Genomic DNA, 27,716 nt, shown 5'->3' with positions numbered 1-27,716 from the left:
GTGCTGAGAGCAGCGCCAGTCAGTTACAACTGGAGTACATCATATAAAATGGGACACTAAGGACAGGACAAGGGCCATTCTGCAGTCCTTGCACCCTTCTGCTCACACCTCCTCCATTTTTTGCAACAAAAACTGGCAGTTTCTGCAGAACCTACTAACTTAAGAGCTGGTATAGACAAAACAAGGAATAAACACATCTCTTTACCCCCAAAGTTTTTGAAGTGGATCTGTGAGCAGCTGCACTGCTGAGGTTATACTTGGCCCTTGTTTGAATTTTACCTAATAAGTTCATATAAGTTTCACTAGCAGTCGATGGGAAACTATAGGTTTTGCCATAGACTAAACTCAGCTGGCCTCTGTTATGATCTAGAGTTACTGGTTTCTCCAGTACCTTAAGTTATGCAAGATGCAGTTTTATAACATGGTCGAGGTGAATTAAATTATTTAGGATTAATTTTTACCTGAACAATCTCTTTACCTGCTACCTCCACCTCTTTCTTTTGAGCTGAATCAGCTCAGATAAGTATCAGCTGGGGTACAGTTAGTGGTGGGGAGGCAGAAGAGGAGGGAGCAGGACAGCACAGAAGGCAAATCTCTGAAGGCAGGGAGCTGTTAATTCACAGCTTTGAATTAACCACGACTTCTTCATGTGAAGCCACACCCCTGCACTCTTAATATTCCACTGACAGACCATTCAGTCTTCCTTTCTTCTGCCTAACACCAACAATGATGTTGATAAACTCCCCAGAATTCAAGATCTGGACCATTAGTGAGCTCTTTCACTAAGCTTTGTACTTCCTTTGCATAGCAAAGCTACAAAGCTACAGCGTTAAAATCTGCGAAACATTTAATCCCAGCAGGGAATGTCATGAAATAAACAGATTCATCATGATGGAGTGCTTCTGTAAATTCTTTGCAGGTGACCTGAATTCCAGGGTGCTCAACTGCACTAAAGTTCAGCATAAAACAACTGGAGGATATAAACAATTAAGACATTCTCATATAAAGAAAAAAAAAATCTGTCAAGTCAGTTCACTACATGTTCTCTGTCAGTAAGAGGAGAAGTCCATAGTGCTTTTGTATTTTGTGGAAGTTTTTTTATTTATCCTTTCAAAACATGAAAAACAATGGTGGTACTGAGATATTTTGTTTGTGTTGCTTTCAAATTCAATCATATCATCCTGAATTAAGTTTTAATTTACTTTTTATGGGATTAAAGAACTTAAAGCCACAAGTTCAGGTTTTTCCCAACACAACAAATATTTGCACAACCTTCAAACAGAAACAGAAGCTCAGACTTTCAGAATATGTACGCCTGTCTCTCAAGATGTGTGTTTCCTTAGGCAATTCATGTAAAACCATAAACCAAGCTGATGTACAAAAATTAAGCATGTTAAAAATTCTGACTGTAAAATACACTTTTGTCCAAGTTATTTTTCCTTCTTGACTGGGTAAGTAGAAGAAAACGATTCCACAAACGGCAGAGGCCCATGGATCGATTTAACTGTTTTCACGCATCTTCTGTTTCTCTCCATTGCTTTGTACTCATAAATATGAAACTGTCAGTAAGGCACTGTTAGCATTACATGATAATGTAAAATGATTTTGAATCATTTTAGAAGTCTAAAAAAAACAAGGCAAATTAGTTACAGGTAAATAAAAAAAAAATAATTGAACAAAGTTTCAGCAACTTACCATTCTTCAATAACTTGGATGCTTTCCATTTTGGTTGTATGTGTTGGTCTTCCTGCATTGTCTCCTCTATCTTCATTCCTAACAGTGAGGCTGCAATGTAGTACAACACTTTATTTTGTCTAGAGAATGTTAGTTTAAAACAACGAGTACAATAATGCAAACGTTCAAAAGCTATAAACATATTTCAAGTGTAATTTTTCACTCTTACCCCTAAAATTTATACCCAACTTTCGGAGAGAAATTTTTCGACAACAATTTTTTCCTGTAATAATGGTGAATATTAATTAACATGTGTTATTAGAATGTATGATTTTTTTTAAAACTGACAGTTTATCCAATGAAAGTTGGACAAAAAGTCAGAGATCATGTTTGGAGTGAGTTTACTCAGTAAATCGTGAATAATGTTAGTAACAATAAGGATAAGGGGGATAAGAATATCTGAACTGATGAGATATTGCTATTCGACCAGTTCTTTATGAACATTCCCTTTTTTGTCTCTTGGATATGGAGTCAGTAGATGGCTTGGATACAGAACTTAACATGTGGCATTTCCTCACAATTTCATCTAATTCAAATTTCTTTTTCATTCCAAAATATAAAAGTTTCCGTCCTTTCAAATGAAAGGCTTCTGTTGCCCTCATGTTATTAGAAGCAAATCTTAAAAGAAAAGAGACTTCCTTAATATGAGGTGTTTCTTGCTTTGTTGTTGCCGATTTTGAGCTGGTAATTTGCATCACTTACTTTTCTATGAATGCTCTCTATGCGTGTTCTGTACCATGGTACTGACAGAGAAAAAATACAGTCCCTAATGATTACTGAAATAATTTGCATTTTGAATAACTTACGTATTCATACAGGAACCGTGGTTCCAATAATAAAGCTTAAGAAGTGGAAAGTAGTAAGAAGGTAACTTCCCTTAACTGGGTATTCCCCAGGTGTTCAGTTGAGAGAAAACAAGCAGCCAAGCAAAAAAAATCCTCCCTCTCAGACCCAAGGATGCTCTAATTTTTAATATCTAGGTTCTATCATACAGTGATGCTCTCAATCATTCTAAGCAGAGATATGCAAAAGTATGCTGATACTGTAAAGCTTTCCCTCCTGCATTAATCAGAATAATTTGTACTCAGTTCTAAAAAATCCCAACTTTGGGACATTTTTAGTACAAATGACTTTTCTTCCAGCACCTTTGCATTTCTGAGTTTTATCAATACGTTTTCAAGCATCTGTTAGATGCTTGAAAATCAGAGTTAATGGGTGATCTCAACTACTTTTTGAAAATTGTCAGTTTAAGCTCCCAGGTAAAGCAGAGCATATATTAAGACTTAAACATTACAAAGATGTAAACTTCTAAATAAAGCTGTTTGATGCTTGCTGTTCCTTCACTTACCTGCCAAGACCTTAGTTCAGGCCTTTGGTCCTGCTTCCCCTGTTACAGCGTAGGAATGCAGCTCCAGTGCTGCTAAGGTTTTAGGATGTCATCAACTGCTGCAGGAGAAACAACACATCCTGAACTCTGGGATTGGCAGGTAAAAAGCTCTTCCATCTCCTCTGACCTGATGTTTGTCTGTCTATAAAGGGAGCACCCATGGAAAGCAATGGGAGTTCCATATATAGAAGGAGAGTAAAAGGAGCCATTTGCTTTCTGTCTTGTAATCTTTAAGACCAGACATGTAACTGCTTAGGGTTCACTTTGTGTCTGGGTGGAGCACAAAGTAGGGCTGAGAGAGAAGCAGAGAAGTCACAAAGCTGCTCTCCCTCCCTCCTTTGCAGTCTCCAGTAGAGCCTCATTTGTGTTTTCTGCTGGGTTGGAAGAACTGTCAGTCCTTTAGTCCCTGGAAAAGAGAGACAGTGGAAGGAAGCAGGAAACAGCTTGTGTTCTTTGGGAATGTAACAGGGTGTTTACTTGAGTGTTAGAAGTGGCTGCCTGTTTTCTTTCTCCTATCACATAAACAGCAGCTAAACTGCACTGAGACGATTGTTGCTACTGCACAGTAGACTTATCTCAAGGTTTGGATGCAGAGTCTTACTGGAAGTAGAATGTGACTCATGTGAGAGCAGTAAATCTACCCTCCTAATTTAATTTGATGTCTGGGGTCAGATGCTGATTGTTGTGCTCATGCAGAATCTCTGCAAAACTTTGGAAAACCAATATGGGTGGATGAAAGGGTAAGACAAGTAGTGAGTGGTAAACAAGAAAGAAAAATAGATAAAATAGACAGGAAATCCACGTTGACCTCATTGGACTTTTTACCACAGGAGTAATGGATCAGTCTCGTGCATCTGGATTGTCTGTAGGATTATATGTTGGTAAAAAGTTCAGATAGTGGGTCCAGAATGCATAATACAGTTTTCTGGTAGATGGATCTGATTCCTTTGTCTCAGCATTTACACTGAAGGCCAACAGTTGGTTAGACAGTGCTGTGAAACAGGGAAGACTCTAAAGAGGTGTTATATTTGGTTGGAGCAATTTTTCACATTTAGGTATTGTAGTTAAAACTGTGCTAAATTTATAATACACCACGGACTAAATTCTGAGTTATGTTTCCAGTGACAACCACTAGTCCTGTATTTTAATTCCTATTTATCTACATCTGTCAAGACTGGAGTTCCATCGGATACATTTCTTTTGATATGCTTTTCCTGTGAAAGAAACCATCATTTTAACTCAGTAGTACATTCAATTCAGACATGTTCTGTTTCCACTCAAGGAACTGGTTTGTGTTTGCTTAGAAAAAAAATTAAATATTTACACATTTTTGACTGTAAAGCTAACTTGAAAGCAGCCCTTAAATAATACTAATCACAGTAACACACTGCTACCTTTCACATCAAAATGACAACACGGCATTGTTATTTGCTAAGTTGCTATCTTCAGTTGAAAATAGCCCATCTGCTCACATTCCCCTGTGGAATTCAAGCAGTCCTCAGTGGGAAAGGCACTCTGCATATCCTTCACACACAGTTCCATCATGGAAGCTAGCTGACTATAGCAGAAGAATTATGCTGTCTAGCATAGCAACTAAATATTAAAAGTAACAGGATAGAGATTAAAAAAATGATCTTGGATATTTAAGGATTTAAGAAGAGGAAATAGTTGATTTATCTTATAAAAAAAGTAGTCAAATAAAAGGGAGGTGTTTTAGTTATTTTAACACATCTGTTTTAAAATAACTTACATGGTGTCTGCTATTATTTATAGTACATCCAACAGATATCTTTAGAATTTAGAGACCTAAAATGTCCATGATAAAACTAAAACAAAACTAACGAGGCCTTAAAAAGTGAAAATTTGAGATGTCTAAAGGAAGAGAATAAGTAGAAAGCACAAGCAATGGTTTGTTTTCTGTTCCTTTGGAAGGTGTCTTTTACCCAATTTTATGCTTGTTTTATTGCTCTGGAGAGTGTGGTAAGAAGTATTTCAGTAAGCCCAGGTGACCTGATCTTTATGTAGCTTTCAAACATATCTTGGGTTCCTGACTTTTATAAAAGCAGTAGATGTTTTAACTTCTGCAGATGTATCATTATGAGTAACTTCTGTTTGAAGTCAGTGCCTTTGTATTGTGCTACTTTAGAAACTTTGTAAGTAAAAATGTTTTTGAACAGAGACAGTTTGAAGAAGTATACAAATTGAAAACATAACCACATACAAGGTTAAACTATTGGGATTATTCACCTGTTCATATTCATGTTCAGCAATTGAACAGTTGCTCTGTTGAATAATTATTTCACTAAATCATGAGCCCATTGATGTATGGTAAGTAATAAAAGCCAAGCTAAGAGCAAAGATCTCATTACCTGTCCTCAAGGCATTTCCATCCATGGGTAGAACGTTAAAAGTTGCCTAGCTTCCCTGCTGCTGCACTTACCTCTACTGTCAATAGGAAACTAACAATTATTTAGATGCTGGACCTCATCTTCCATTTACTGTGTATCTAGTATATTAATAACTTTTCATTGCTTCCCAAAGCTCCGTGTGGCACATATTAGTGCCTACATCTAGTGAATCAGTGAAATTGCTGTTATGGCAAGAAAACTTCCATAGTGACAGATGCTAAGACTGATATTAGATGTGTATGGCTACCAACAGTTACTATTTACTCATTATATGCATCATATGCAGTATATTATCACAACATTTTTGCAACAAACTAATGAACCAAAACTTTTCTGGCACTGAAAACACTGTCACGATGAAAGCCCATACCCTTAGTAGCCTTTACTGTGCTGCCATGAAGATATGCAGTAGAAATCAAACTGGGATGTTGTGGTAGGCTACTGAGTTGCTATTCAGGAGATCTTTGTTCAATTCCTAGTTGTTTGTTGAAGTTTTTAGTTTATTCTTTTGCTGAATTTTTTAGCTTCATCTCCAGATCTTTGATTCCTTTACTTCTATTATAAGCATCTGACATAAAATATGTTATATGAACAGAAACATATTTTTCCTACTTTTAATTTAGATGCAGAAGAAGTTCAGACTGGTATCTCCTGTTATTTTTGGTTGTGGATCACCTTGATCAGACTTTCTTCAACACTTTGGTTCAATACTTTGGTCACTGAAAAATCAGCTGTTTGCACAGCTCTGTTCATGTGCTGGAGCATAGGAAGTTCCGCACAAATGTGTGCAAGAACTTCTTTATGGTGAGGGTGACGGAGCACTGGAACAGGCTGCCCAGGGCGGTTGTGGAGTCTCCTTCTCTGAAGATATTCTTCTTGCCTGGACGCCTACTTGTGCGACCTGGTGTAGGGAACCTGGTAAGGAAGCTTGGGCAGGAGGGTTGCACTCGATGATCTCTGGAGGTCCCTTCCAACCCCTACAATTCTGTGATTCTGTGTGATTCTGTGCTGCAGCATGATCCAGTGGAAGTCAGAGATAGATGTTGCCCTGTGATGCTGTGTAGCACTAAAGCAGACAACTATACTGGCACTCTTTAATTTCTTTATGAAACAGAATTTTTTCTTTCTGACACCTTGTTTTTCTAGTAGATGGAAACTGAAGCCTGAAGGCATCGAAGGCATGGCTGTGCTTAAGACCAGAGTGTGAATTTGCTATATTGTATACATTAATAATGATGAGAAATAACAGCAATATCTTCATGATCCATTTGTAAAGAACAATACAGCTATGTCAATCTCAAAATTACTTAGGCAGAGTCTAGTCAGTAATGCTATCTTCTATCTCACATCTAATGTTGTAAAAATAGGCATCCATCAAATAGAAATTTTACCTGAGCAATATCATCCAAAGATAACTTTTTTTTTTAATTGCTAGCTGAGTGAAGGATGCTTCCAAGGGTTCATTTTTGTTACAATAAATGAATAAGAAAAAAACTTCAACTAGAGTAATGTTTTTTATGAAGAAGTGAAGTCTTGCAGTAGATATTTTCATATGCTCAGGTTACATTATATCTTGTGTGCTACTGGCTGTAATAGAGAGAAAGGGGATGCATCAGACTTCAAAACCACATATTGCAGATTCTTATGAGAAGATCATCTCACTCACTGTGACATTTACCCCTTTTTATTGAACATCTCCAGGGACAGTAACTTCACCAATTGCCTGCTCAGCCTGTTCCAATACTTCACTGATTTTTCTGAAAAGAATTTTTTCCTAATATCCAACTTTGTCAATAAGAATAGAAGGACAGACTAAATCACTTAGATTGTTGTAATTTTAATATATGCAAATCTTAAAAGTCAGAGCAACCTTCACCAAATTAGTAGTGTTAAAGTCTGGCTTGTGTGGTGGTCTAGAGCAGAGATCCTGGTGACAAGGTCAGCGTAAGTTATGAATATTTAGCTCACTGAAAGATGTGAACCAGTAAAACTGCAAATTTGGTATTTCAATATATTTTCATTGGTTGCCTGTGAGAATCTTTGAAGGGGAAATAGCAGTCAAGAGCCTTAGGAATCACTTACTTAAGGTGATCAGAATCTGACCTTATCTGATTCAACAGAACATCATCATCATCGTTGCAAAGGTGAAACAGATTAAAAAATAAAATAAAATAATGCATTTGTCGTATAGTTTTTGTCCATTCTAATTCTTTAATAAGATTAACAGATCTTCACTGAATTCAGTGAAGAAATACAGGATGTAAAATTTTGTTGAAAACATGTTAGAATCCTAGTGTAAAAATAGCTACATCCCTCTTGGAGGCAGTGAACTGTCTCATGTTTAAAACTAAATGATGGAGAGTATATTTAGTAGACTGTCATAGGAAGGATGCCTGCTGGGGAAAAGCCAATAATTACCATAAGGCTATAAGGCTATAATCAGCCTACTTGGAAGCGTCCACTGAAACTAGAATGTCATTTCAAAAGGTCTAGGTACCTGTGGTGCTAAGTTTCCTAAGTGCCAGAGTAACATTTGTGCTACGTGAAAAAATGGTGCAAGAGACATTTATAATCCAAACTGTTTCTACAAGAAAAAAAAAAAAAAGGAAACAAACCTGGAGTCCACCTTGGACTCAGCTAAAAAATGTATTAAAAAAATGTCTGCAAGGTTTACTTCATGTAAGAAAAAAAATGCAAACATTCTGTTTTGGCTTCTTCTGTTTTTAAATAAAGCAAGTATTTGCAAGTTTAGCATCCTGGAGATTTTACGTTGCAGCTAAAAATCCTCCAGTATTTTAAAGCTTCAGAAGGTGGAAAGAATGTGTAGTCATAAACCTTCCAGCTCACGTGGTCAGCTTTTTCTGTGATCGCATCACTCTGACCTGCAACCATAAAAGCCACAATGATAACTAGATGATAACTGGCTTCTGATTTTTTTTTTTTCCTCGTAGATCACAAAAGGTAAAATAAAAATGAGACAGATAATAAAAACAGACACTTTGTTTCTTCCAATGGCTGGGACACATTCAATTTCTCCCTTTCCAGTTTTGCTTGGTGGTATTATTTCTTTTCAATTCAGTTTTCTGCATTGTAATGTGGTGTACTTCAGAATTTTCCCCTTTTCCCATCTCTTTTTTTGAAGAGCACAGAGCTGAGAAACAATGTGTAACAGACAGTTGAGCACTTACATGTGCTGTGAAAGTCCTTTCAACTGAAAAGCTGAGTGCTCAAGATCCAGTAATTGAAAATGCAGGCAGTCTTCTGGCTCCCATATGAATCTTTCTGCATACTGCAAATCCTGTAGGCCAATGGGGAGCTTAAGGTGGAAATTTCCTGCACTGATTTTTGCTAATGAGTACAGAAGTTATTTCACAGACCCTTCTGTTGTGATGTGGTAGAGAAAGCAGATGACTGCAACCAAGTTTGTGTTGGATACAAATTTGACAGTCAAAGACACTTAGAGTTCTGAATTCAATTTTAAACACCAGATTTCCCACAGAACAGTGTTTCTGAAAAAATTTCAGACTGTTCAAATTTTGTGATTTGTTTGATGCTCTTAAAATCAATGCTCTGATTATGCAGTAAAACAACCTATAGTTTTGGTTTCATTCATTGTTAGTAACTGTTATTTTAACTGTTTGTATTTATTTCCAGGTAATGAGATCCAAGATATATTTAAATGAAATATTGTGCTTAGCTTTATTAAACAGCTTAACTTTAAAAAACTCAAAAAGTTACATTCTGTCATAGCAGATGTTCTCTCCAGTAAGATTTCTGATTATAAGTTATTTTCTAGTAAGAAAACAATTAACCAGAAAATCCAGAAGGTACAACTCTTAACTTCAAAATACTTCAGATTTATTAGTTTATTATCTCTCCTGCAAATACTTTTTCACCTTTCATTCAGAATCATGTTTATGCTAAGCAATGTGGAGAGAAGCTTGAAGAGCAATATCTTAAAGCATCAAAATCCCGAAACACAACAAAACCTAATTTTTTTCTGACCTTTTTTTCCTTTTTAATACTGTTACTTACCTGAACTAGATGAGTGGCACTGATGGTATGTATAGCTGTGAAATGTGGAGACAGGAGTAAACAGATGTGGTCAAAAAATCCTGTGCCTACACACTCTAGTATGTTGTTCTGTTTGTTGCAGTGTTTCTAACACCTACACTGCAGCAGTAATGAAGATGTGATAAGGAATTGCTGACAATTCTTCTGTACTTGTTCCATACTGCTGCATTTGCACTTTGGACTTTTCTGTGTGAAGAGCTAGCTTCTAGTCCTATGAGAAATGTGAAAGTTTAAAAAAACACTTTAAAAACATGACAGATTATGGCAGGTCGGGGGGGTCTTACCTTTCTTCATTGTGAAAATCTGAACTAAGGTCTGCAGATTATTTTGTTCATAGGATGATGATAAAATTAATCCTACTGTAATTCAGAACCGTGAACTTCCTCCTGATAAATAAGAAACTTCTCTGTTTATCTGAGATTGTACATTTCTGACATGCTTCAAATGTGGGGGAGAGCAGGCTGAATTGCTATTTGCTTTTCAAAAGCAGTGGCTCCTTAATATTGTGCCGGATTCAGGGTAATTGGTCAAAGTCATTACAGATGTGACTACAAACCATAATAGAAAAATGAGATCAGAGAAAATTAATGTTTAAACTATCTGGATCATCTCACTGTATTAGACTCTGATCAGTTAAGGCATTTAGCTCTGTTCGGATATTCTTATTTGTGTTGTACTACTCCTCAGCCCAAGTAAAAGCAGAATTAAACCCAAGTGATCTAGTGCTTAAGAGTATAATAATCTCTTTGTTAATGAGAAGTCTTGGACAAGATTTTTGAGTTTATGTAAGATCATTATATAAGGTTATTAAATTGCATCCCACATGCCTCTGTGAAAGTAAATTATCCTTACTGAAATATGAATGCTAAGCTAAAGTAAGTCATAGGGGCTCAGTAAAGCATAAAGAAGGTTTTAACAAATTTGCAGTGTTCTACTCTACTCTCTAACATATTTAACGATTTTAAATGGAACAGATCTATAATCCGGTAATCTCTTCTCTTCTTAAGGGACAGCTGGACTAACAGACTCTTTTCAATGCCATGAGCTATATCATCCTGCTGTATTTTCCATAAAAGTTGAACTCTGTAAATTTGGCAGACAAGCTTTCAAATTTGTCCAAATTCTGCATTTTCCTTTTGAACCCAAAGAAGAATTTGAAAGCAAGGCCTTGTAGAATCAATAATTCAAGTGTTGATGTATCTTCCATCACAGACAGATATTTGCAATTTGATCACTGATGCAATTTTTCAACTGATTTTCCTCTTAGAAAATGTGAAGAAGCAGCTTAGCAGTGGAGAAATGAACCTTAGCAGAAGGGACATTCTCCTGAGATACCCACATATATATATATATATCCACAACAACAAATGTTTTGCAAACATTCAAAATCTGGGACTAGTTTTTGCCCACTCAAGCCAAAATCAAAATATCACAGACTGGCTGAGGCTGGCTGGGACCTGACCCAACCCCTGCTCAAGAAGGGACACCCAGAGCAGGGGGACCGGGGCCATGTCCAGGCAGAGTCTGGAGATCTCCAAGGAGGAGACAGCACAGCTTCTCTGGCCAGCATGTCCCAGTGCTCCACCATCTGCACAGTAAGGAAGTGTTTCCTGGTGTTTGGCTGGAATTTCCTGTATTCCAGTTTGTTCCCATTGCCTCTTCTGCTGGCATGGATACCACTGAAAAGATCCTGTCTCCGTCTTTTTTGTACCCTCCCTTTAGGTCTTTGTGCACAGCCCCTACTCCCTCAGCTTTCCCTCGGAGAAAAGATGCTCCAGTCCTATAATCATTTCAGTGGTCCTTCACTGGACTCTCTCCAGCAGCTCTATGTCTCTCTTGCACTGGGAAGCCAAGAACTGAGCACTGCACTCCAAGCATGACCACCAGTGCCAAAAACATCACATTTATTAGAATTGCATTTACAGAAAGACTGCAACTGAAAATATACTTAGTGGCTATGTAAAAAAATGTAACAATATTTACATTTTGGAATGTCTTATTTTTTCTGGATGAAAGAGGGAAATGTTCTCAAGGCCAGTGAGAGTAAATGAAGGCTAAAGGGCATGTGAAAGTAGACTTGTCCTTTTAATGGACAGCCTTTCAGAAAGCCAAGGCTTGCTGAACTTGCTTTTCTCCTCTCTCCTTGTGTGACTGATTTAATCTACCTGGCTACAGACACTGCAGCTCAGCAGGCATCCAAAAGCAGATGGAATCTACCAGCGTGCACTGTACTTGAACTCCGGAAATAAAGGACAGTATCTCCCTCAAACTTAGACTTTCACTGTTATTGTCAAGAGAGGAAAGAACTGGTGACTTAGAGCAGTCCGACTTTCCTAAACTTGCTATTTTTTTCTCAGAAGTATTTTGTTCTTCTGAAAATCTGTAAGAAAAATATGCTATGTTAGATTCCACTGCAAGGAGGCTAGATTACTTTTTCATAATGATAGCCACACCAGAAGGTATTACATCTTTTGGAAACTTTGAGTCTCATCTAGGTTAATTCTTTTTTTTTTTTTTTTTTGTCTCACTTACAGAATGTATTTTCTGTATAGGTAAGAAATACTTTGCTATAATATGAATAAGTTATCTTGCCATTGATTTGTAATGGAATTACTCTGGTTTGTTTTGTTACAGTAGGGCTAGTTTCAGCTTTAGGCTGAATTCAACATCAGCTTGTATTTTTCTTGTCAAGTCACCCAACAGATCACTAGCTTGGCTGTCAGTTTCTTTCCTTCCTTCTGAATAAGATTACCATTCACATTCTGTCCTGTACAATGGATATATCCAATTACTAGTGAATCTACATTATCTGTACTCTTGGCTACAGCTATTTTGCAAGCAATTCCTTCATATATTTATGAAAATTAAAAGTGACAGTTGCCTAGTGTTCGAAGAAATAAAAATTACATATATTATTTGAAAATGTAACTGGATGAATAAAAGACCTCCAATCCTGTAGCAAGCAAGCCTAATTGTCTCAGTTTATTGAGATAAATGGACCTATGGAGTCTCGATTTCCATAGCAGTTTTGATTGTTCTTAAAGAAATGAGAATAGCAGAAACAGTCAAGAATTGAAGATTTAGTGTTCATTTTCAAATGGGAGAAGATACATGGGAGCATTCATACTAAATTCATACCTTTTAAAAGGTGTTGCGAAGTTCCTCATTTAAAGAGGGCTTTACATGTACGGAAAGCATAATTCCTACCATAATGTTTATGAACACTTTATCAGATGAAATTAACTTGGGACAAGTAAGATAGAGATCTTCCATTTAACATCCTAGCATGGGCATTAACAGATGGTTTTCAAATGTTGTTAGACAAGGCCATGAGCTGAAAAGCATTTTCAACATGGATATCAAAAGGAATTGAAGTTATCTATGAAGACTCCAAAGCACATGCTCAGCACTTGCTGGTATCAGGCCGTAAATCAGCTCCTTCAGCAAAATTGGAGTTGCCATCTAGACCAATACGCATGGTATATGCATGGTATGGAGCTATCATGAATGACTAGAGAAGATTCTCATCTTGCCTTTCTGCCTCCCATAATGAATATCTGACCCACTTTCTACTGAGAGGATCTCCATCACGTAAGTGTTATCTGCTAGGGGTGCAGCCTTATTTCCATAATACATTCTCTCATTTTTTCCCTTAAAAGCACTAGGCATTTATTCCTGTTTTAACTGACATTTTAAACCGATTTGGAATGATACATGGTTAAAAAATAAGCCTTCAGAAGATGGAAGTTTTGCTACTAACAGATTTAAGTAGCCTATTTTTTTCCTCTTTCAGCTTGAAACTGCAGACTGCATTTATTCTTCCTGGGCTGGGAAAGTTTTCTGGCCCTGAAGCTGACTGGCACCCCGTGTCTCTAGTCCATAAAGCCTATACCCAAAACAGGGTTGGTTTCTGCACCTGTGACAGGTGGCTGAAACTGTGCCAAAAGTTCACCAGGGAGTTAACAACTTTTAACAGTTTAACAGTACCATACGATTGCCTGGACTCCTACTAGATGCGGGCCTTCTTTAGTTTGCTAACACAGATGCAGCCAGTGTTTTTAATTTAAATAAGATTTTGTTGTTGTTGTTCTGCATTTAAATATTCAAGTCCTTCTTACACTGCATGATGATAGAAGTTCTGAGAATTTGCAAGGTCACTTTTGATCCTTTAAAATGACACCGTCTATGAACATGCCTCAGTTGAGCTCAGATTTTGATGTCAGACCCATTTTGATCCACATCTTCATTTCTGTTTTCCATAGACTCCTAAGTTAATGCCTTCTTGAGTAAATACATTATTGTCCAGTTTTCAAGAAAGGGAAAAACAAGAGTGAGAATGAAAGGAAAGAAGACTGATCCCCATCTGGGGAGTTGTCAAAAGCTCCAAACTCCTAACAGCTGAAAATCATTCAAACTGTAGCACAAACTGGACTCAAGCATCCTCAGCACTCTTGTTTTTATTATGGGTTGTTTTTTCTTTTCTTATTTTTCTTTTTTTTTTTTTTTTTTTTTTTTTTTTTCCCACAGCAACAGTCAAGCTATGTATTAGTGACAGAAAATCTGTCCTGACATTGTGAATCCTCCTTCAGCTCACAATCTGCAGACATTATCAGGGTGAACAGCATTTGGGCTCAGGCAGGTGGGAAATGGGTATGAGTGGCAAGGGAGAGCCAAGATGCTGATGTTCTGAAGCTATCCATCTCTGAAAGAGCCTCAAAGGACTCATCAAATTGCTGTAGCCCACTGATGGTGATTCAGCCACTGCCTCCTCTCCCCCTATTCTCCTCATAGCAGGCGTCCCTGAATACACCCTGCACTCTGTGCCAGGACAAAATCAAAATCATTTTCTAAAGTTAACTAGATTTAGTCTGCGTTCTCCTTCTAAGGAGCTACTGTCAGCATCTTATGTATGGCTGAATTAAAATGAGCCTTGTGTAATTCCAAATCCCTTCTGAGCATGTATTTATTCTTCAGTTAGGAAGATTGTGGTTCTGATTTTTTTTTTTTCTTGCATTCCAATTTTCTTTGCAGAATTATTTTCATGAAATAGGACTATTTATATGCAGTTAGATTCTGCTTTTTGAATAATCTTAGCAGTATTATACATGAAAATATATGCATTTGGTTTGTGAAGTTGGAGAAATTTATTAAAAAGTTACTAATATATTATGGTTATGTTCTACCCCTTCTCTAACCCGCTTGTGTTAGCACAGACGGGTAAAATGCTACTAAATACTTGAGCCTCTATTTCTCAATATGAAATAAATTTCACAGTTTAAAATATTAAGAATCTAATCCTGACACTGTGGTGCTTGTTGAAGAGAGCCCAGTACTGGTTTTGATGTTAATGAGAATTCTATCACTGGCTTGAGAGCCATGATAAGCTACAGCTCTGCTCCTCAGATTAGACTTCTATTTTGTAATGGTGAGGAACATAATACCTTTGAAAATAGAAACTCTTATAACACCAGTTATGATGGTAAAGGTTTTTTCAAACCAGGGTTCCTGACTGAAAACTAATTTAGAATAATTTTTATGTGCTGAACTTCAGTGCGATGCCTTATATATCTTTATGCTTCTGCTATGATTTTATAGTAGACCAGCAGCATCTTAGTGACTATCCCTTTGCAAACATTTGCCAAAATACATGCAATGTGTAGCTTAATGCTTTATCCTATAGAAGTTCTTGATGCAGATTTACTTTATGTGTCTCATCACGGCAATGATTCTGCACCTCTGTAGCAAGTGACCTATGAGACTTGTTTTTGCTGTGAGCCACTGACTGGTCCAGAGCTGCACAAGGCATTCTGCAGTGGTCTTTGGAGGTAGATGTCAGGGGACTGAGAAGAACACGCAGAAAGACAAAAGACAATGGATGGTATTGAAAATAGGGATTTCTAGACTACTTTTTGACTAGGGGAGATAAGACAAACTTGGGCATTTTAGAACAGGGCTCCAAAGTGACAGAGGCAGGTTCTCATGAGATTTTACTGCTGAATTTTTAACCTCCTTTAGATGATTTTACATTCAATTCTACTTTGTAAATTTTATTTCTGCTGTCTTTTTTGTTTGCTGCTGGTCTTTTGATTTCTTGCAGAGGAATGTTACTCTCTAGAAGTGGATGCAGGAAAAAAATGTATTGGAGAAATTTGCTGCCGTTAGCATACCTGAAAACCCCTCTGTCATATGTCTGCACTTTGTGGCATTATTCATGTAGAAGAAAAACGCTCCCCTCTTTCAAACAGTATCATTTCGCATCCGCTTCACAGAGTTGCAGGAAGGGCCCTGTCTCAATTATAAAGAAGAGAGAGCCTATTAAATATCATACTCTTTAGGAATACAGGATTCTCCTCCCTGATGTTTTAGCTCTAGAGATCATCTCTTTCTTTTGCTTTAAAGAGAAAAGAAATGCTTTACTTACTAACATACTCTACAAAAGTATGAAAAGAACACTTGACAAGCTATTTATTTTTAGAGTGTCTTCTGCTTGTTTTTCCAAATGCTAAGAATTTAGATTTCTTATTTTAAAGTAGCTGAGGGATCACTGAGAGGCTCATTTCTGAGCACTATGCATTTAAGTCGTTGCCCCAAGCTCACCCCGTGGTGCATTCCTGTGACAAAAGAAATGTCTGCAGGGCAGCTTTCTCTCATGGCCTTGCCACTCAGGATCAGTGGACTTAAAGACAAGGTGATTTAAAACCAGTTTTCTAAAATATTGCTTTATACTGTGTGTGACAGGTTATGTAATGGATTTTTTCCAGTGTTAAATTCTACCTGTCAGGAAACCTAGTGCTTTTATCCTCAGGAAGCACCAGTGCTGCCCACTGCAATGTGATAACCTGGGGCAAAGCAAGCTAGGCTGTCCATAGAGGCACAAAGCACAAGTTCCCAAGCAAGTTAAGCCCACTATCCCTCAAGATAAATTATACTCCATGAGAGAAGGGGAATGTTTTCATTTTTTACCTCTGTAACCACAAATTATAAAAACTGAAGGAAGTCCTGGAATATTTGAAAGAATAAAAACACTTAGAGTGAAACATTTTTTTCTGTTAAATACTTTAAAAGATGACACCTGTTTCAGTAAAATAGAGCGCAGTAATCTAGACTCTCATGTTCTGCAGTGTACACTAATTCCCAGTGCACCTTTACACATTTGCTTTTCTCAGCTCTGATGTTTTGGAAAAAAAAAAAAAAAAAAAAATAGAATGCAGAGAGTAGAGTACATCTGTTTGAGATATGTTAGCCTATGCATTCAGGGAGGAAAAGAAGAATTTAAAAATTAGATACATTAAAAAAAAAAAAAAAAAAAAAAAAAGTTCTTCAAAATGAGTGCTTTTTGCTTCAAATATAAAGATTTTTTTTTTTCCCTGCTAAAAGCTTAAACAAAACCCCGAAGCCTTGGTTTACCAGCCCGTCATGTCCCTCCCACCCCCTCCAGTTTGCTCCTAGCATAAAACTGCTGCAGACAGAAGCAGAATACGGATTTTGTTTTCCACATCTTTCAGAACATGTGGGTATAATTTAATGCATTAAAGTGCCGGGAGTTTTTGTTGCTGTTGTTGTTTGCTTTTATTTCCTTCCCCTCCAGTCTTTCTACCATAGTTAAACAAAATGAAGCAGCAACAACTATAACCCCAAGGATTACCTTGTATAGAGTCATGCAAAGCTTAGACTTAATTTTTCAATAGCAAACTAAATGCTGAACATGCTGGAAATCTATTATTCATCTCAAAGTACTAGAGATGTGAAGGATTTTATTCATTTATTTTATTTTACTTAGAGTACCATTCATGCTATCTATTAGTTGGAAGGAAAAAAACATTGAACCCCATAGAGAAAAAAATATATTAATATAATTTAAAATAAGTCCTTAGAACTGTATCTGCCACCTTGCATTCATGGCATAAGTGACAAATATCTTTTTGTAGTTCTAAGTCAACTACTAAACCCATGCAAGGAAAATGTTCCCTTTAATAAAGAAAAATGTTTCTGTAGCAAAGCCTTCAGGAAGAAGTTTCAGATCCAACCCACAGAAGTTATGGGCAAGTTTTAAGAGCTAGAAGGGGAAGGTTTCTAGCCAACAGTAACTCCTGTTTTCTTCCAAGCTGGCAAATACCCTATCTTCTTTGAGATCTCTTGTGTGTGGGAAACCAGTTACAAAAGGGTCACAAGAAGTCAAATGGCAGCCATAACTTTTCTGCGGGCACAACTCAGAGACTGTTAGGCATATGAGCACCTCTTCCACAAGAGCCCTCAGCAACTGCTTTAATGGCTCCTTTTAAGGAAAAGACTTTGCAGCTCAGACCTTTGAAACAAGCTACAGAACCAGGTATGGTTGTGTGATAAGCTTCACTTATTCCAAGGAAGCTTTTTGATGTTCCCAAGCTCCTGCACTGAAAAAGTCTCTTGCAGGGCAGATGCTGGACATCTCCTGAACCTTCCTGTGTGTGGTGAAAGAAGAGAGAGATTACCAGGCATGAGAGTGTTTCAAAGCTTTGAAATTCATTGAGCACCTTATGAAATGAAGAGGACAAACAGCCGTATTTCCTTGTCTAGGTGAGAAACAAAAGAGGGAGCAAAATAAAAACACACAATGTCCCCATTTTAGTGCCTTGAGTTTCTGAGAACTGGCAAATCACTAAAGAGGGTGAAATAATGGGCTTCCACCCTTCATTCACTGGGCTGAGCTCAAAGCAGTCCATAGCACTAAATACTAAATCCATAGCACTAAATACTAATAGTTTAGCTCTCTGGAGACAGTGCAGTTGAGGAAATTATACAGTCCTTCTAGGAGAGCTATGGCAAATTTTGCCACTCTTAAACTACCTAAATCAATTATGCCTAGTGAAGAAATCTTTTCTTCTTTATGGGAATGGTGTTTTGTAGGGTTTAAGACACAGGGTGAGATTTGTGCTAAAATTCTCGATGCTTTAATGAGGCAGCCTTTCTGAAGCAAACACCTAAAGTCTACATCTAATCAACAGAGAGAGAAATGCGTTACAGGAGGACCTCCAGAGGGAAATACTTGCCTCAATTGATTGGATAACCTTTTCTTGTTGATGACTTTATAAACACTGTACTATCTCCATTAAGGATGTACCTTAGCTACTGACACTAAGGTACCAGCTCAAAGCTTAATCCAGTTGAGCAACATTCCGACCATGCCTATAAGAATTAAATGCCATCTTAAAGAGTCTGCTTATCTCCATCTAGCCAATGTGAGCAAACCTTAATGATCAGACCTGCTCTGTAAATGGAGCAACTTATTCTACTGACAATTATCTGTGACAATGGATTTACTAGGTCTATCTAAGATGGAGCTGGTTATCTTCAAAGTAGCTGGTATGTTGCTGTGTTCAGGATTTGTGGACAGAATAGTGTTGAAAACACACCAAAATTTTAGTTGTTGTTGAACAGTGCTTACACTAGCAAGGTCAAGGTCTTCTCTGTTTCTTGAACTGTCACACCAGCAAGTAAGCCGTGGGTGCACAATAAGTTGGGAGGAGATCCAGCCATGACAGCTGACCCCAAATGACCAAAATGGTATCGCATTACATATGATGTCACATGGCAATGAAACTGGGGGAAAGAAGGAAGAAGGGAGATGTTCATCTTTCTGGTGTTATGCATGATGAGCCCTGCTTTTCTGGAAATGACTGAGCATCTGCCTGTCTATGGGAAGGAGTGAATGAATTCCTTGTTTTACTTTGCTTGTGTAAGCAGCTTTGCTTTACTTATTAAACTGCAATTAACCTACAAATTTTATCCCTTTCACCTTTCCAATTCTCTTCCCAACCCACTTGGAGGGAAGGAAGGAAGGGCGGGCAAGTTTCAGTTGCCTGTGGGGCTAACAAACAATAATGGTAATGTGCTCCAATTGCTTGTTACCTTCAAGAAGGAATTATGAGAGGAAACTGTTTATAAAAAGATGTGCTGAAAGTTTCTGGATCCAAACTGTTGCTTGCTCTATTAGGCAAGGTATTATTTCCTCAAACAAAGGTGCCAATATTTGCCTATACTGTTATGCAAACAGAAGACTTAATGTCTATTCTGATTTTAACACAGGGTAGGGAAAAAAAGGAAACAAACATCACATGATTTACAGAAGACACTTTTAGAATTGCAGTGATTTGTATGGAGATACAAACTGTTGGACTAACTTTTCAAATAGATATAAGTGAATGATTCTTGCTATAAACCGCCTCCCTTTCTGTGAATAGTGAGGAAGTTGAAGCACTGAAGAATATTGATATAAGAGTTGTCCACAGTCAAAGAAGCTGAAGGAAAAACAGAAGAAAAGCCTTCTTATCTTGCTATTGACAGCAAGGGCGTTATCATCACATTAATGAACTCAGCTACACTTCCAAACTGGTATCCAGAGAAATTCAGGTTACTCAAAATACTTGTGGAACTAGAGAAAGCAAGTAATTACAATAGGTCCAGAGAAGCTGTTACAATGATTGATTAAACTTCTTATATTGTGACTGTGGTGAATTACCTACCGAGAATCACCTGTATAATGAATGACTAGCAAAGTTTGTTTTGTATTTTTTTCTATTTTATTAAGGCAAGTTGATTGAGAAAGAACAGTAATCTGTACACCACGTGGATTATTCACAGTTACCAAACAAATTTGGAACTAGAACCAATTTGCTTTAACTCTGATTCTGAAACATTTCACATTGCCTTTTTCAAAGTTTTGTCCTATCTCCCCTCTTCTGGGGTTTACTCTATAGAATCATAGTAGACAGAATTGGGAAAGACATTATCTATTTTCTCTTTTTGATTTTAGAAAATAAAAGCAATGTCATTATCCCATTTGACTAACTGTTTTGACTTAATCAAAAAAATTAGTTTAAATTGACAGGATTTCTGCATTTTCAAACTAATGTATGTTATCAAAACCAAACCAACCAACCCAACAACAAACTAGCACTCAACTCCCCCTGAACTCCTGAAAGATAGGATATCAAACAGCAGAAACAGTTACCAAAGCAGCTGAAAGGACGTCCTATCTTTTAAAGCAATAACCGCTCTTAGGGTTAGTATGCATAATCCATTCAAATATTTAATGGTATTGCATTCCCAGTAGCAGAGGCAGTTCAAGGGTAACAGAACTCATGAAAGCTTCAAAACAGTATATTTGTCAAATAAGGGTTCTTGAGTTGTAGCATGCTTAAAAAATATAACCAAATGTTCATAAATTTTAGAAATTAGACATACTTTTACAATCTTTCATGTTCCCGTATGTAAGGCAAAATCCAACCCTAGCTATACATGCACAAGGTTGAATTCTATTTCTATTCAATAAAGGGATTTTGCAGTCAGGATGGATGATTCTATGAAAGTGTAATTTTAGGGATGGTTAAAAAGCAAACAAGATGTTAGGAATAATAAAAAAACTAGAACAAACAAAAAATTGCTGTGTTACAGCAAAAGCATTTTTTGTACTCCTATCTACACTACTGCAAAAATTCTGGTCACATGTCACATGGGAGACAGTAGAATAGGAAATGTACATAGAAAGACACTAGGTAGGTGGACAGACAGCAAATAGATAAGTATAAAGAACTGGGTCAATTTCTGTACCACAGATTGTAGATAAGACTATGGAAGAAAAGATAGATGAAAGGGGATACAACAGAACATTTTAAAAAATGATCATTAGGAATAAAATTCCCTGTTCCTCAGAATCATAGCAAAGAAGAATCAAATGAAATTATCTCATAGTAGATTCTCATAGTAGAAAAAAAAAAAAAAAAAAAAAGAATTAACAGATGATACAGAGCACAGGTCAAAAGTAGAATATATTGGTAAGGAATACCTGAAATGCCAAAATTTTAGGCGAGTTCAGGAAGTCACTTCAGAACATAGTTAGAAAAATTAATGAAGGATAATTCATCAAGGGCTATAAAACTTCTGGGTTAGGAAGTCGTTAAGTTGTTGATTCCCAGAAGTTGTGAGGTTTGCTGGGATAAGGACAAGGAGGTGGATGTTCACTTCTTTTACCCTTCCCATCTAGCCTCCTTGAGTCACTTCTTGAGGTAAGAATCTGAGCTCAATGGACTTTTGGTCTGTAACAGTACAGCTAAACTTAAAACACAGCAGAAAACAACAGTAGCAAAACATTCTTCCTTTTCTTTCCATTAAAGCACTTCTACCTTTTTGCTGTATGGAATTAACACACAACAAAATATCTTGATAAAAGCATGAGCATTTGCTCATCTTTGTTCCAAATATCTACTTGTGTATGTTTTTAAATGTACTGGGAGCAAATAGGCTCTGATTTTATATTAGAGGAAGAGGGCTGTTTCAAGTGAAAATAATATAGATACACAGAGGAATGGTCACTCCAGAGACTGAACTGCATAGGTAATAGGATGCACAGGCCCTGAGCAGCAGTGCAAGTGAATTAATTTATCTGTCAACATTAAACATTCACAACAGTAAGAAGTAAAGACTTGATGTCTCTCAAGATACTGAGAATTGAAGGCTATTTCTTAAACTGTGTTTAATTCTTTGACTTTCCAAGCCAATTCTTTGTTCAGCAATAGACAAGCAAACATAATTTCTGAGCCTTTTTTTCCTCTAAAATTTTGATATACCAGTCACTGGTAGAAGTAGAATTTAAATCCTGTGATTCCAAATTTCCAAATTATAAATTATTTAACAACTAACTGGTAATGCAGGCCTCCCTTTTTCCCTCCTGAATGCAGAGAACTACAATATAAAAAAGAAATAGCAGAAAATATAGAAAAAAAAAAAAAAACTCGCATATTTTGAATGCAAAATATAGAATATTCAGTATGAAGTCTCACATATATTAGCTTTTTAATGGATTTTTTATCATTTAGAATGATTTAGGTAGAGTAAATACAGCTTGAATTTACTATTCTCTCCTCTTCCCCCTCACAAGATGTCCAGCCAAATTAGGGAATGATTTAATGTGGGTTTTTTTGTGTGTGTTTGTGTAAAATGTTGAATTGTGCATCTTGGCAGCAATCCTCTCCCAAAAGTTTGCATGCTCCCAGTTCTTGGCACTTGCCATCCTCATTGTTTACCTGTTGTGGATATGGAACCAAATATACTACAGGACATACCATGAACAGCTGCAGCAACAGCACCAACAAAAGCAACATGTGTTGTTGGGCCTTTGGTTTCCAGGTGCTTGAGACACAGCTGATGTTCCTTCATTTTGTGACTGCTGCCTCTTTCTCATTTCAGCTACTTCAGTGCCCAAGCGGCTATAAGAACACAGACATAAGAGATGTACAGAATTACTATAGACCGTCATAAAGTACATTCACATTTCTATAATATCCTCTAATTTTATTAATACTCACAGCTTGTGGTAACAGAAGCATGTGAGCATCAACTCTGCTATCCAGGTCATAGTTCTGTCAGAAAAGCAGTTTCCAGAAGACCACATTTCGGTGATAAGCTTATACTACTGTGCCTTTCAATCACATCTGTTCCTATCACTTCAGATAGACTAAAAGAACTGCTACACTCCGCTGAACACCAAGTTACACAGCTCGGGTAGCACTTGCTAGAGTCTGAGCTGTTCATTGCAATATGAATATCAGAGCTTTTTCCATGGTACTAAAGTTTTGGCAAGATGGTTATTCACTTTAAACGTGAGTTAGAAAGTGATTTTAATTAATTAATTAAAGTCAGTATGGGCTTCACTGGTCTATGTCAGACCAATGAAATTGACATGGGCAGTAATGACTGTCTGTTAATAATGAGCCAAGATTACAACATGTCTGAGAGGTTTTCTACTTGAGAATTATTTTCTGTAAATAAAAGGAAAAATAAATATGTATTTCCAATATACTCTGCCAGCTTTGGCACTATTTCTGGTGTCAGAAGATTTGCTTTTGCTCATTGCTGGTCTTTCCCAGATTTCATTAGGCCAAGGTAATTTTCTTTCCAGTGACCTGCACTATACAGCTGGAAGTAGTATTCCATGCATCACTAAGCTAGAATATCCATTGCCAGGTTATGTTACTTTGGAAAGTTTAGATGCCAGTGTCATTCTAAATGGTTCACATGTTTCTACAACAACTGTTGCTTTCCCAGAGTAACAGTTACTACAAGCAAATGCAAATTAGAATAAATGTAGTACTTCTGTCTTTGAAAAAAAAAAAAAAAAAAAAAAAAAAAACATTTTTTTCTGTAGGAAGCAGCTCAGTTTTAAGCAAATGTGGATAGGAGAGGACATGGTGTCAGCAGCATATGCTCCGCTCCTACCCATGGGCATTCTGCAGCAGCCAGGAGTGTTGAGGAAAGGTGGGCTCAAGTTAATTTGGCACTGGGGTATATCATACAGCAGTATATCCGTACTCCTTCTACATGCATTCAAACAGCAGCTGTGAGGATTTGCATCTACATGGCTTGTAGCAAAAAACATTAAGCCTTAGAACTTGAACCCATGCTACATAACTTAGGTTTGGTGCTCATTTCAACTTCTTGTGCAGCTAACATTTCAGCATATATTGAAAAGCTGAGTCATTCCTACAGTGTTTTAGTTAAACTAAACAGTGAATAATCAGTTTATATTTGTTTCACACAACATGGTTTTTATTTAAGTGGAACGAAAACCCCAGCACTTCTACCATTCAGATATACTTCCAGAATTCACTACCTACTTAGGTTATTGATGTTATTTATTACTGTTCCTGAATTACTAAAGATTGAAAATACATTTTAAAAAAATCCTGTTTTTCTATCCGTTGCATTTTCTTAACATGAGATACTTAGACACAACTGGAAGAACACCTGTATTTCTACAGTAGTTAGGAAGCAAAGGAGAAGTACTGCAGCACAAAGCATAACTTAGATAAGGATAGCATAAAGCCACTTTCTTTAAATTGCAGTGCTGAACTTCTGCTGACTATGCATGATGCATTTAATTTATTTCATAGATAGCCGTGCCATGCTGTGAGTAGTACTTAATTCAGTAGGCGCAATAACTATGGGTAAAGGAATTAAAGCCAGATATTTTCACAGGGAACATTCGCTTCTTGTAAGACAGAGGTTCTCACAACATTACCATATAATCACAAAGACATATAAGTTTCAGAAACCAGGGAGATTATTGTGATTTATTACACATTTTTAGCTAGATATATAAAAAGTACTATTACCATTGCTGAAAAATGGCTAAAACCTGCTTCATTATAAATACAAGGTGGCAGGATAAAGGTTATCCATTCAGACATATTGATGACAACTGTGACTTTGCAGTACTTTTAAAATAACTTTAACATAGCACAAGCTGCTGCTGAGATAGATGACCCTCTGCCTTTGCTTCTGCAGAGCCCACAGTCTCTCATTTCCTCACCTGAGGGTGCAGGCAGCAGCACTCGTGCAGGCACGTGATGAATGGGATAAAACTGCAGACATATTTTAAAATTAATCCAGATCATCAAATGGAACAGATACGAGATATTCAGCTGCATAAACGTAGAACCCACAACTGTAATTCTCAACACACCTTGCCAGGCATATCTTGGGGCAGAGGGAGAACTGTGTTTTCACAGGGGTGGTCCACGTCCTCAGCCTTGCCCAGCAACTTCTACCATTGATTGCATATCCAACCTCCACAGAGTCTTGCAAGTCTGGCACTAGATGGTGCTGTGAGGAATCATGGACCTTCAGTGCAAAGCATTTCTGGACACATGGTGTTCTCCAAGGATGCTCAGAGCACAAGCTAGCTGGTCATTAAAGTGGTACTTCTTACCTTGCTATCCTCTGAGTATGAGCCATGAAGCATCCTGTTCCTGACCACATATCAGCCCTTTGTTATAACTAGCATTACATCTTTTTCTAAAGCTTTTCTAAAGAGCTTTTTCTAAAGCTCTTCTAATCTAAAGCTATCAGGAATGTGAAAATTCCACCCCATGGTGCAAAACAATAAATACATTTACTGTGGATGAAGTAGGCTGAGCGGAAACTTTAGTTTCATAATATTTAGGTTTCATGTTGTATTTCCAAATATCAGATGTCATCTATGCCAGACTGTATTTGATTCTTATTTATGATGCAGAAGCAGGAATATCTTCATACTTGAGTATATTCAGGAACTGAATCACAGACAGAGGATTTCTATTTGGTGCCTTGTTCCAAGGTATGACAAATACATTTAGAATCTTTAATTCAGCAAGCCAGTCTAATGAAACAAACTATTTTAATGAAAACAATTCCAAATTTAGTACAAAAGTACGAAGAATACTGTGACCAGATATTAACTAGATCTTCTAGGACAATGGTACAAATTACATATAGGTCACCAAGATATCAGTTTGCTTTTTATGTTTTTCAACATTTTCATTCTTCTCTAGCTTGGCAATATTGCCTAGTGGTGAAGGTGGACCTTTATCTAGTAGAAGCAGTATTTCTCCTTGATAATCTTTATGATTTCTCAGACCATCACAACACAGGTTCAAGATTCTTCTGCCAATTTTGCACCTGGTTCTTAGCCTGTTTGGTGGCATGGTGTATTAATAGTGTTACGATATCCATTTATGCTGATCAGAAATCACAGCAGTATTCTATTTTGCTTGACTGATTTATTCTCTTGGGGATGAGTGGATATTATGTCCCTCAGAGCAACACTGTAGTCATGGAGGATTTCATTTCACACAACATCTGCTGCCTCTACTCTTCAGCTGAGGAAAGTAACTCCAGGATACAGCAAGCGCTTATTATACTTGTTATGAGACAGGTAGCTCATATAAACTTCAAAGCAAGAAAGTCCCTACAGCTCTCTGTGCACCCTCAATATTGCAGTGCAAGAGGAATATGAAAACTAAAAAAAAACCAAAACAAAACAAAAAAAAAAACAACCTGGAAATTTGGAGTAAGGCTTCCTGTCAGTCATGGAACTGATGGCACAAGGATCTATTTTTGCGTTTAAGTGGTGTAATTAACATTTATTCCTGTGGGTACTCAGGAGTAATTACTAGAGAAATTCCCTTGTGCACAGAATAATGTGTAACTTGGGAAGATAGCTTGAAAAATTGACAAAAAACTTTTGTTTATTACATTTTTAACTGGGAAGTCCCACTGAATACTGAGTGCAGTCAAATTCTATACACTGCCTTTAGTAAATGAAAAGAAGGTAATTTCTGAATTCCACCTGTATTTTTTCTTCTGTTTCCACCTCTCTGTCTCTCCATCTCTTTATACTTAGGTTTTAAAATGGTTTCCTGGGAAAATCCCAAGATGCTAGTTGCAGCACAAAGCACAGGCAGCATCATTACAGTGGCTCTGTTGATATCCATCATCTAATGAAAGAAGAACATTTGTTTGTTTGGTGTCCTCAACAGCCTGACAGTACTGCCCTTCAAATTATCTGAACTTTACTATTGGCACTGCCCCATCCAGCTCTATCTGCTAGTGTTGTAACTTTCCTACGTACACGACCCTTCTGTAACCTTTTCTGTTCCCCTCTCAGGATTGAAACAGCATTCACTGGAACAGCTCAGGTTCTGGAAAGTCATAGAAACCTCTTGCAATTCCATTAGGGACTGATTTTTTTTTTTTTTATTTTTTTTTTTTAATCATATCTTCTCAAGCTATACCCTAATGTCTGTTTTGAAAAAGGGATATCCTATGAGGGTGCAGATAAATGCGCTATGTCTGTACAGCATGCAAGTAACATTATGTCTTTTGTTGCAGGTAGGACACATAGTAGCTTAGTTTTCAGGACAGAAATGGAGTAGAATTTGTTAAAGCAATCTGTCTTTTGTCAAACTTTTGCAATAAAAGAATAAAATCACCTCACCTCAGAAAGGAGCAGTTAATTACAAGGATATAGAGAGTAAATTAGTCTGCAGGCAAGAAACTTAGCTCTTAAAATACTTTTCTTAAGTGATCTGGCACATCAGCTCTTCTACATTGCTTTGCTTCTTTTAACTTTTCCAGTTAAGGAACCAAAACATCATCTGTGTTGCTCAGATAAATTCAGACCTTATACCAGTTGATACATGCCCCAGATACAACTCTACTGATCTTCACAGATGCTTGTGCTGTTACACGAAATATAAAGGCTGTTCACACTCAGTCTTTTATCTGTGCTCTCTTCATTCATTTAAGGGAGTGTCTAA

At 37.1% G+C, this 27,716-nt stretch overlaps 1 protein-coding gene across 2 annotated transcripts in view; it reads right to left on the bottom strand.

Moving 5' to 3' along the window:
- Window positions 1-27,716, bottom strand: part of RGS17 (regulator of G protein signaling 17) — a 69,173-nt gene that overhangs the window by 5,423 nt on the left and 36,034 nt on the right. The window contains exons 2-3 of one of the 2 annotated variants that reach the window (XM_042819817.1): window positions 22,704-22,847; window positions 1,696-1,785 (exon numbers count right to left, since the gene is read on the bottom strand). In XM_042819817.1, the coding sequence (XP_042675751.1) occupies window positions 1,696-1,785; window positions 22,704-22,822 (209 nt within the window). In that variant the 5' untranslated portion in view covers window positions 22,823-22,847. The remainder of the gene's footprint in view (window positions 1-1,695; window positions 1,786-22,703; window positions 22,848-27,716) is intronic. The other variant, XM_042819824.1, reaches the window with a different exon arrangement.

The sequence above is a fragment of the Centrocercus urophasianus genome, unplaced genomic scaffold (genome assembly GCF_019232065.1).
Source record: "Centrocercus urophasianus isolate 14NV4802_14NV808 unplaced genomic scaffold, USGS_Curo_1.0 seq_10, whole genome shotgun sequence".
Taxonomy (NCBI): domain Eukaryota; kingdom Metazoa; phylum Chordata; class Aves; order Galliformes; family Phasianidae; genus Centrocercus; species Centrocercus urophasianus.
Note: the sequence above shows the minus strand (reverse complement) of the source record. Positions and strands in the feature narration are given on the sequence as shown.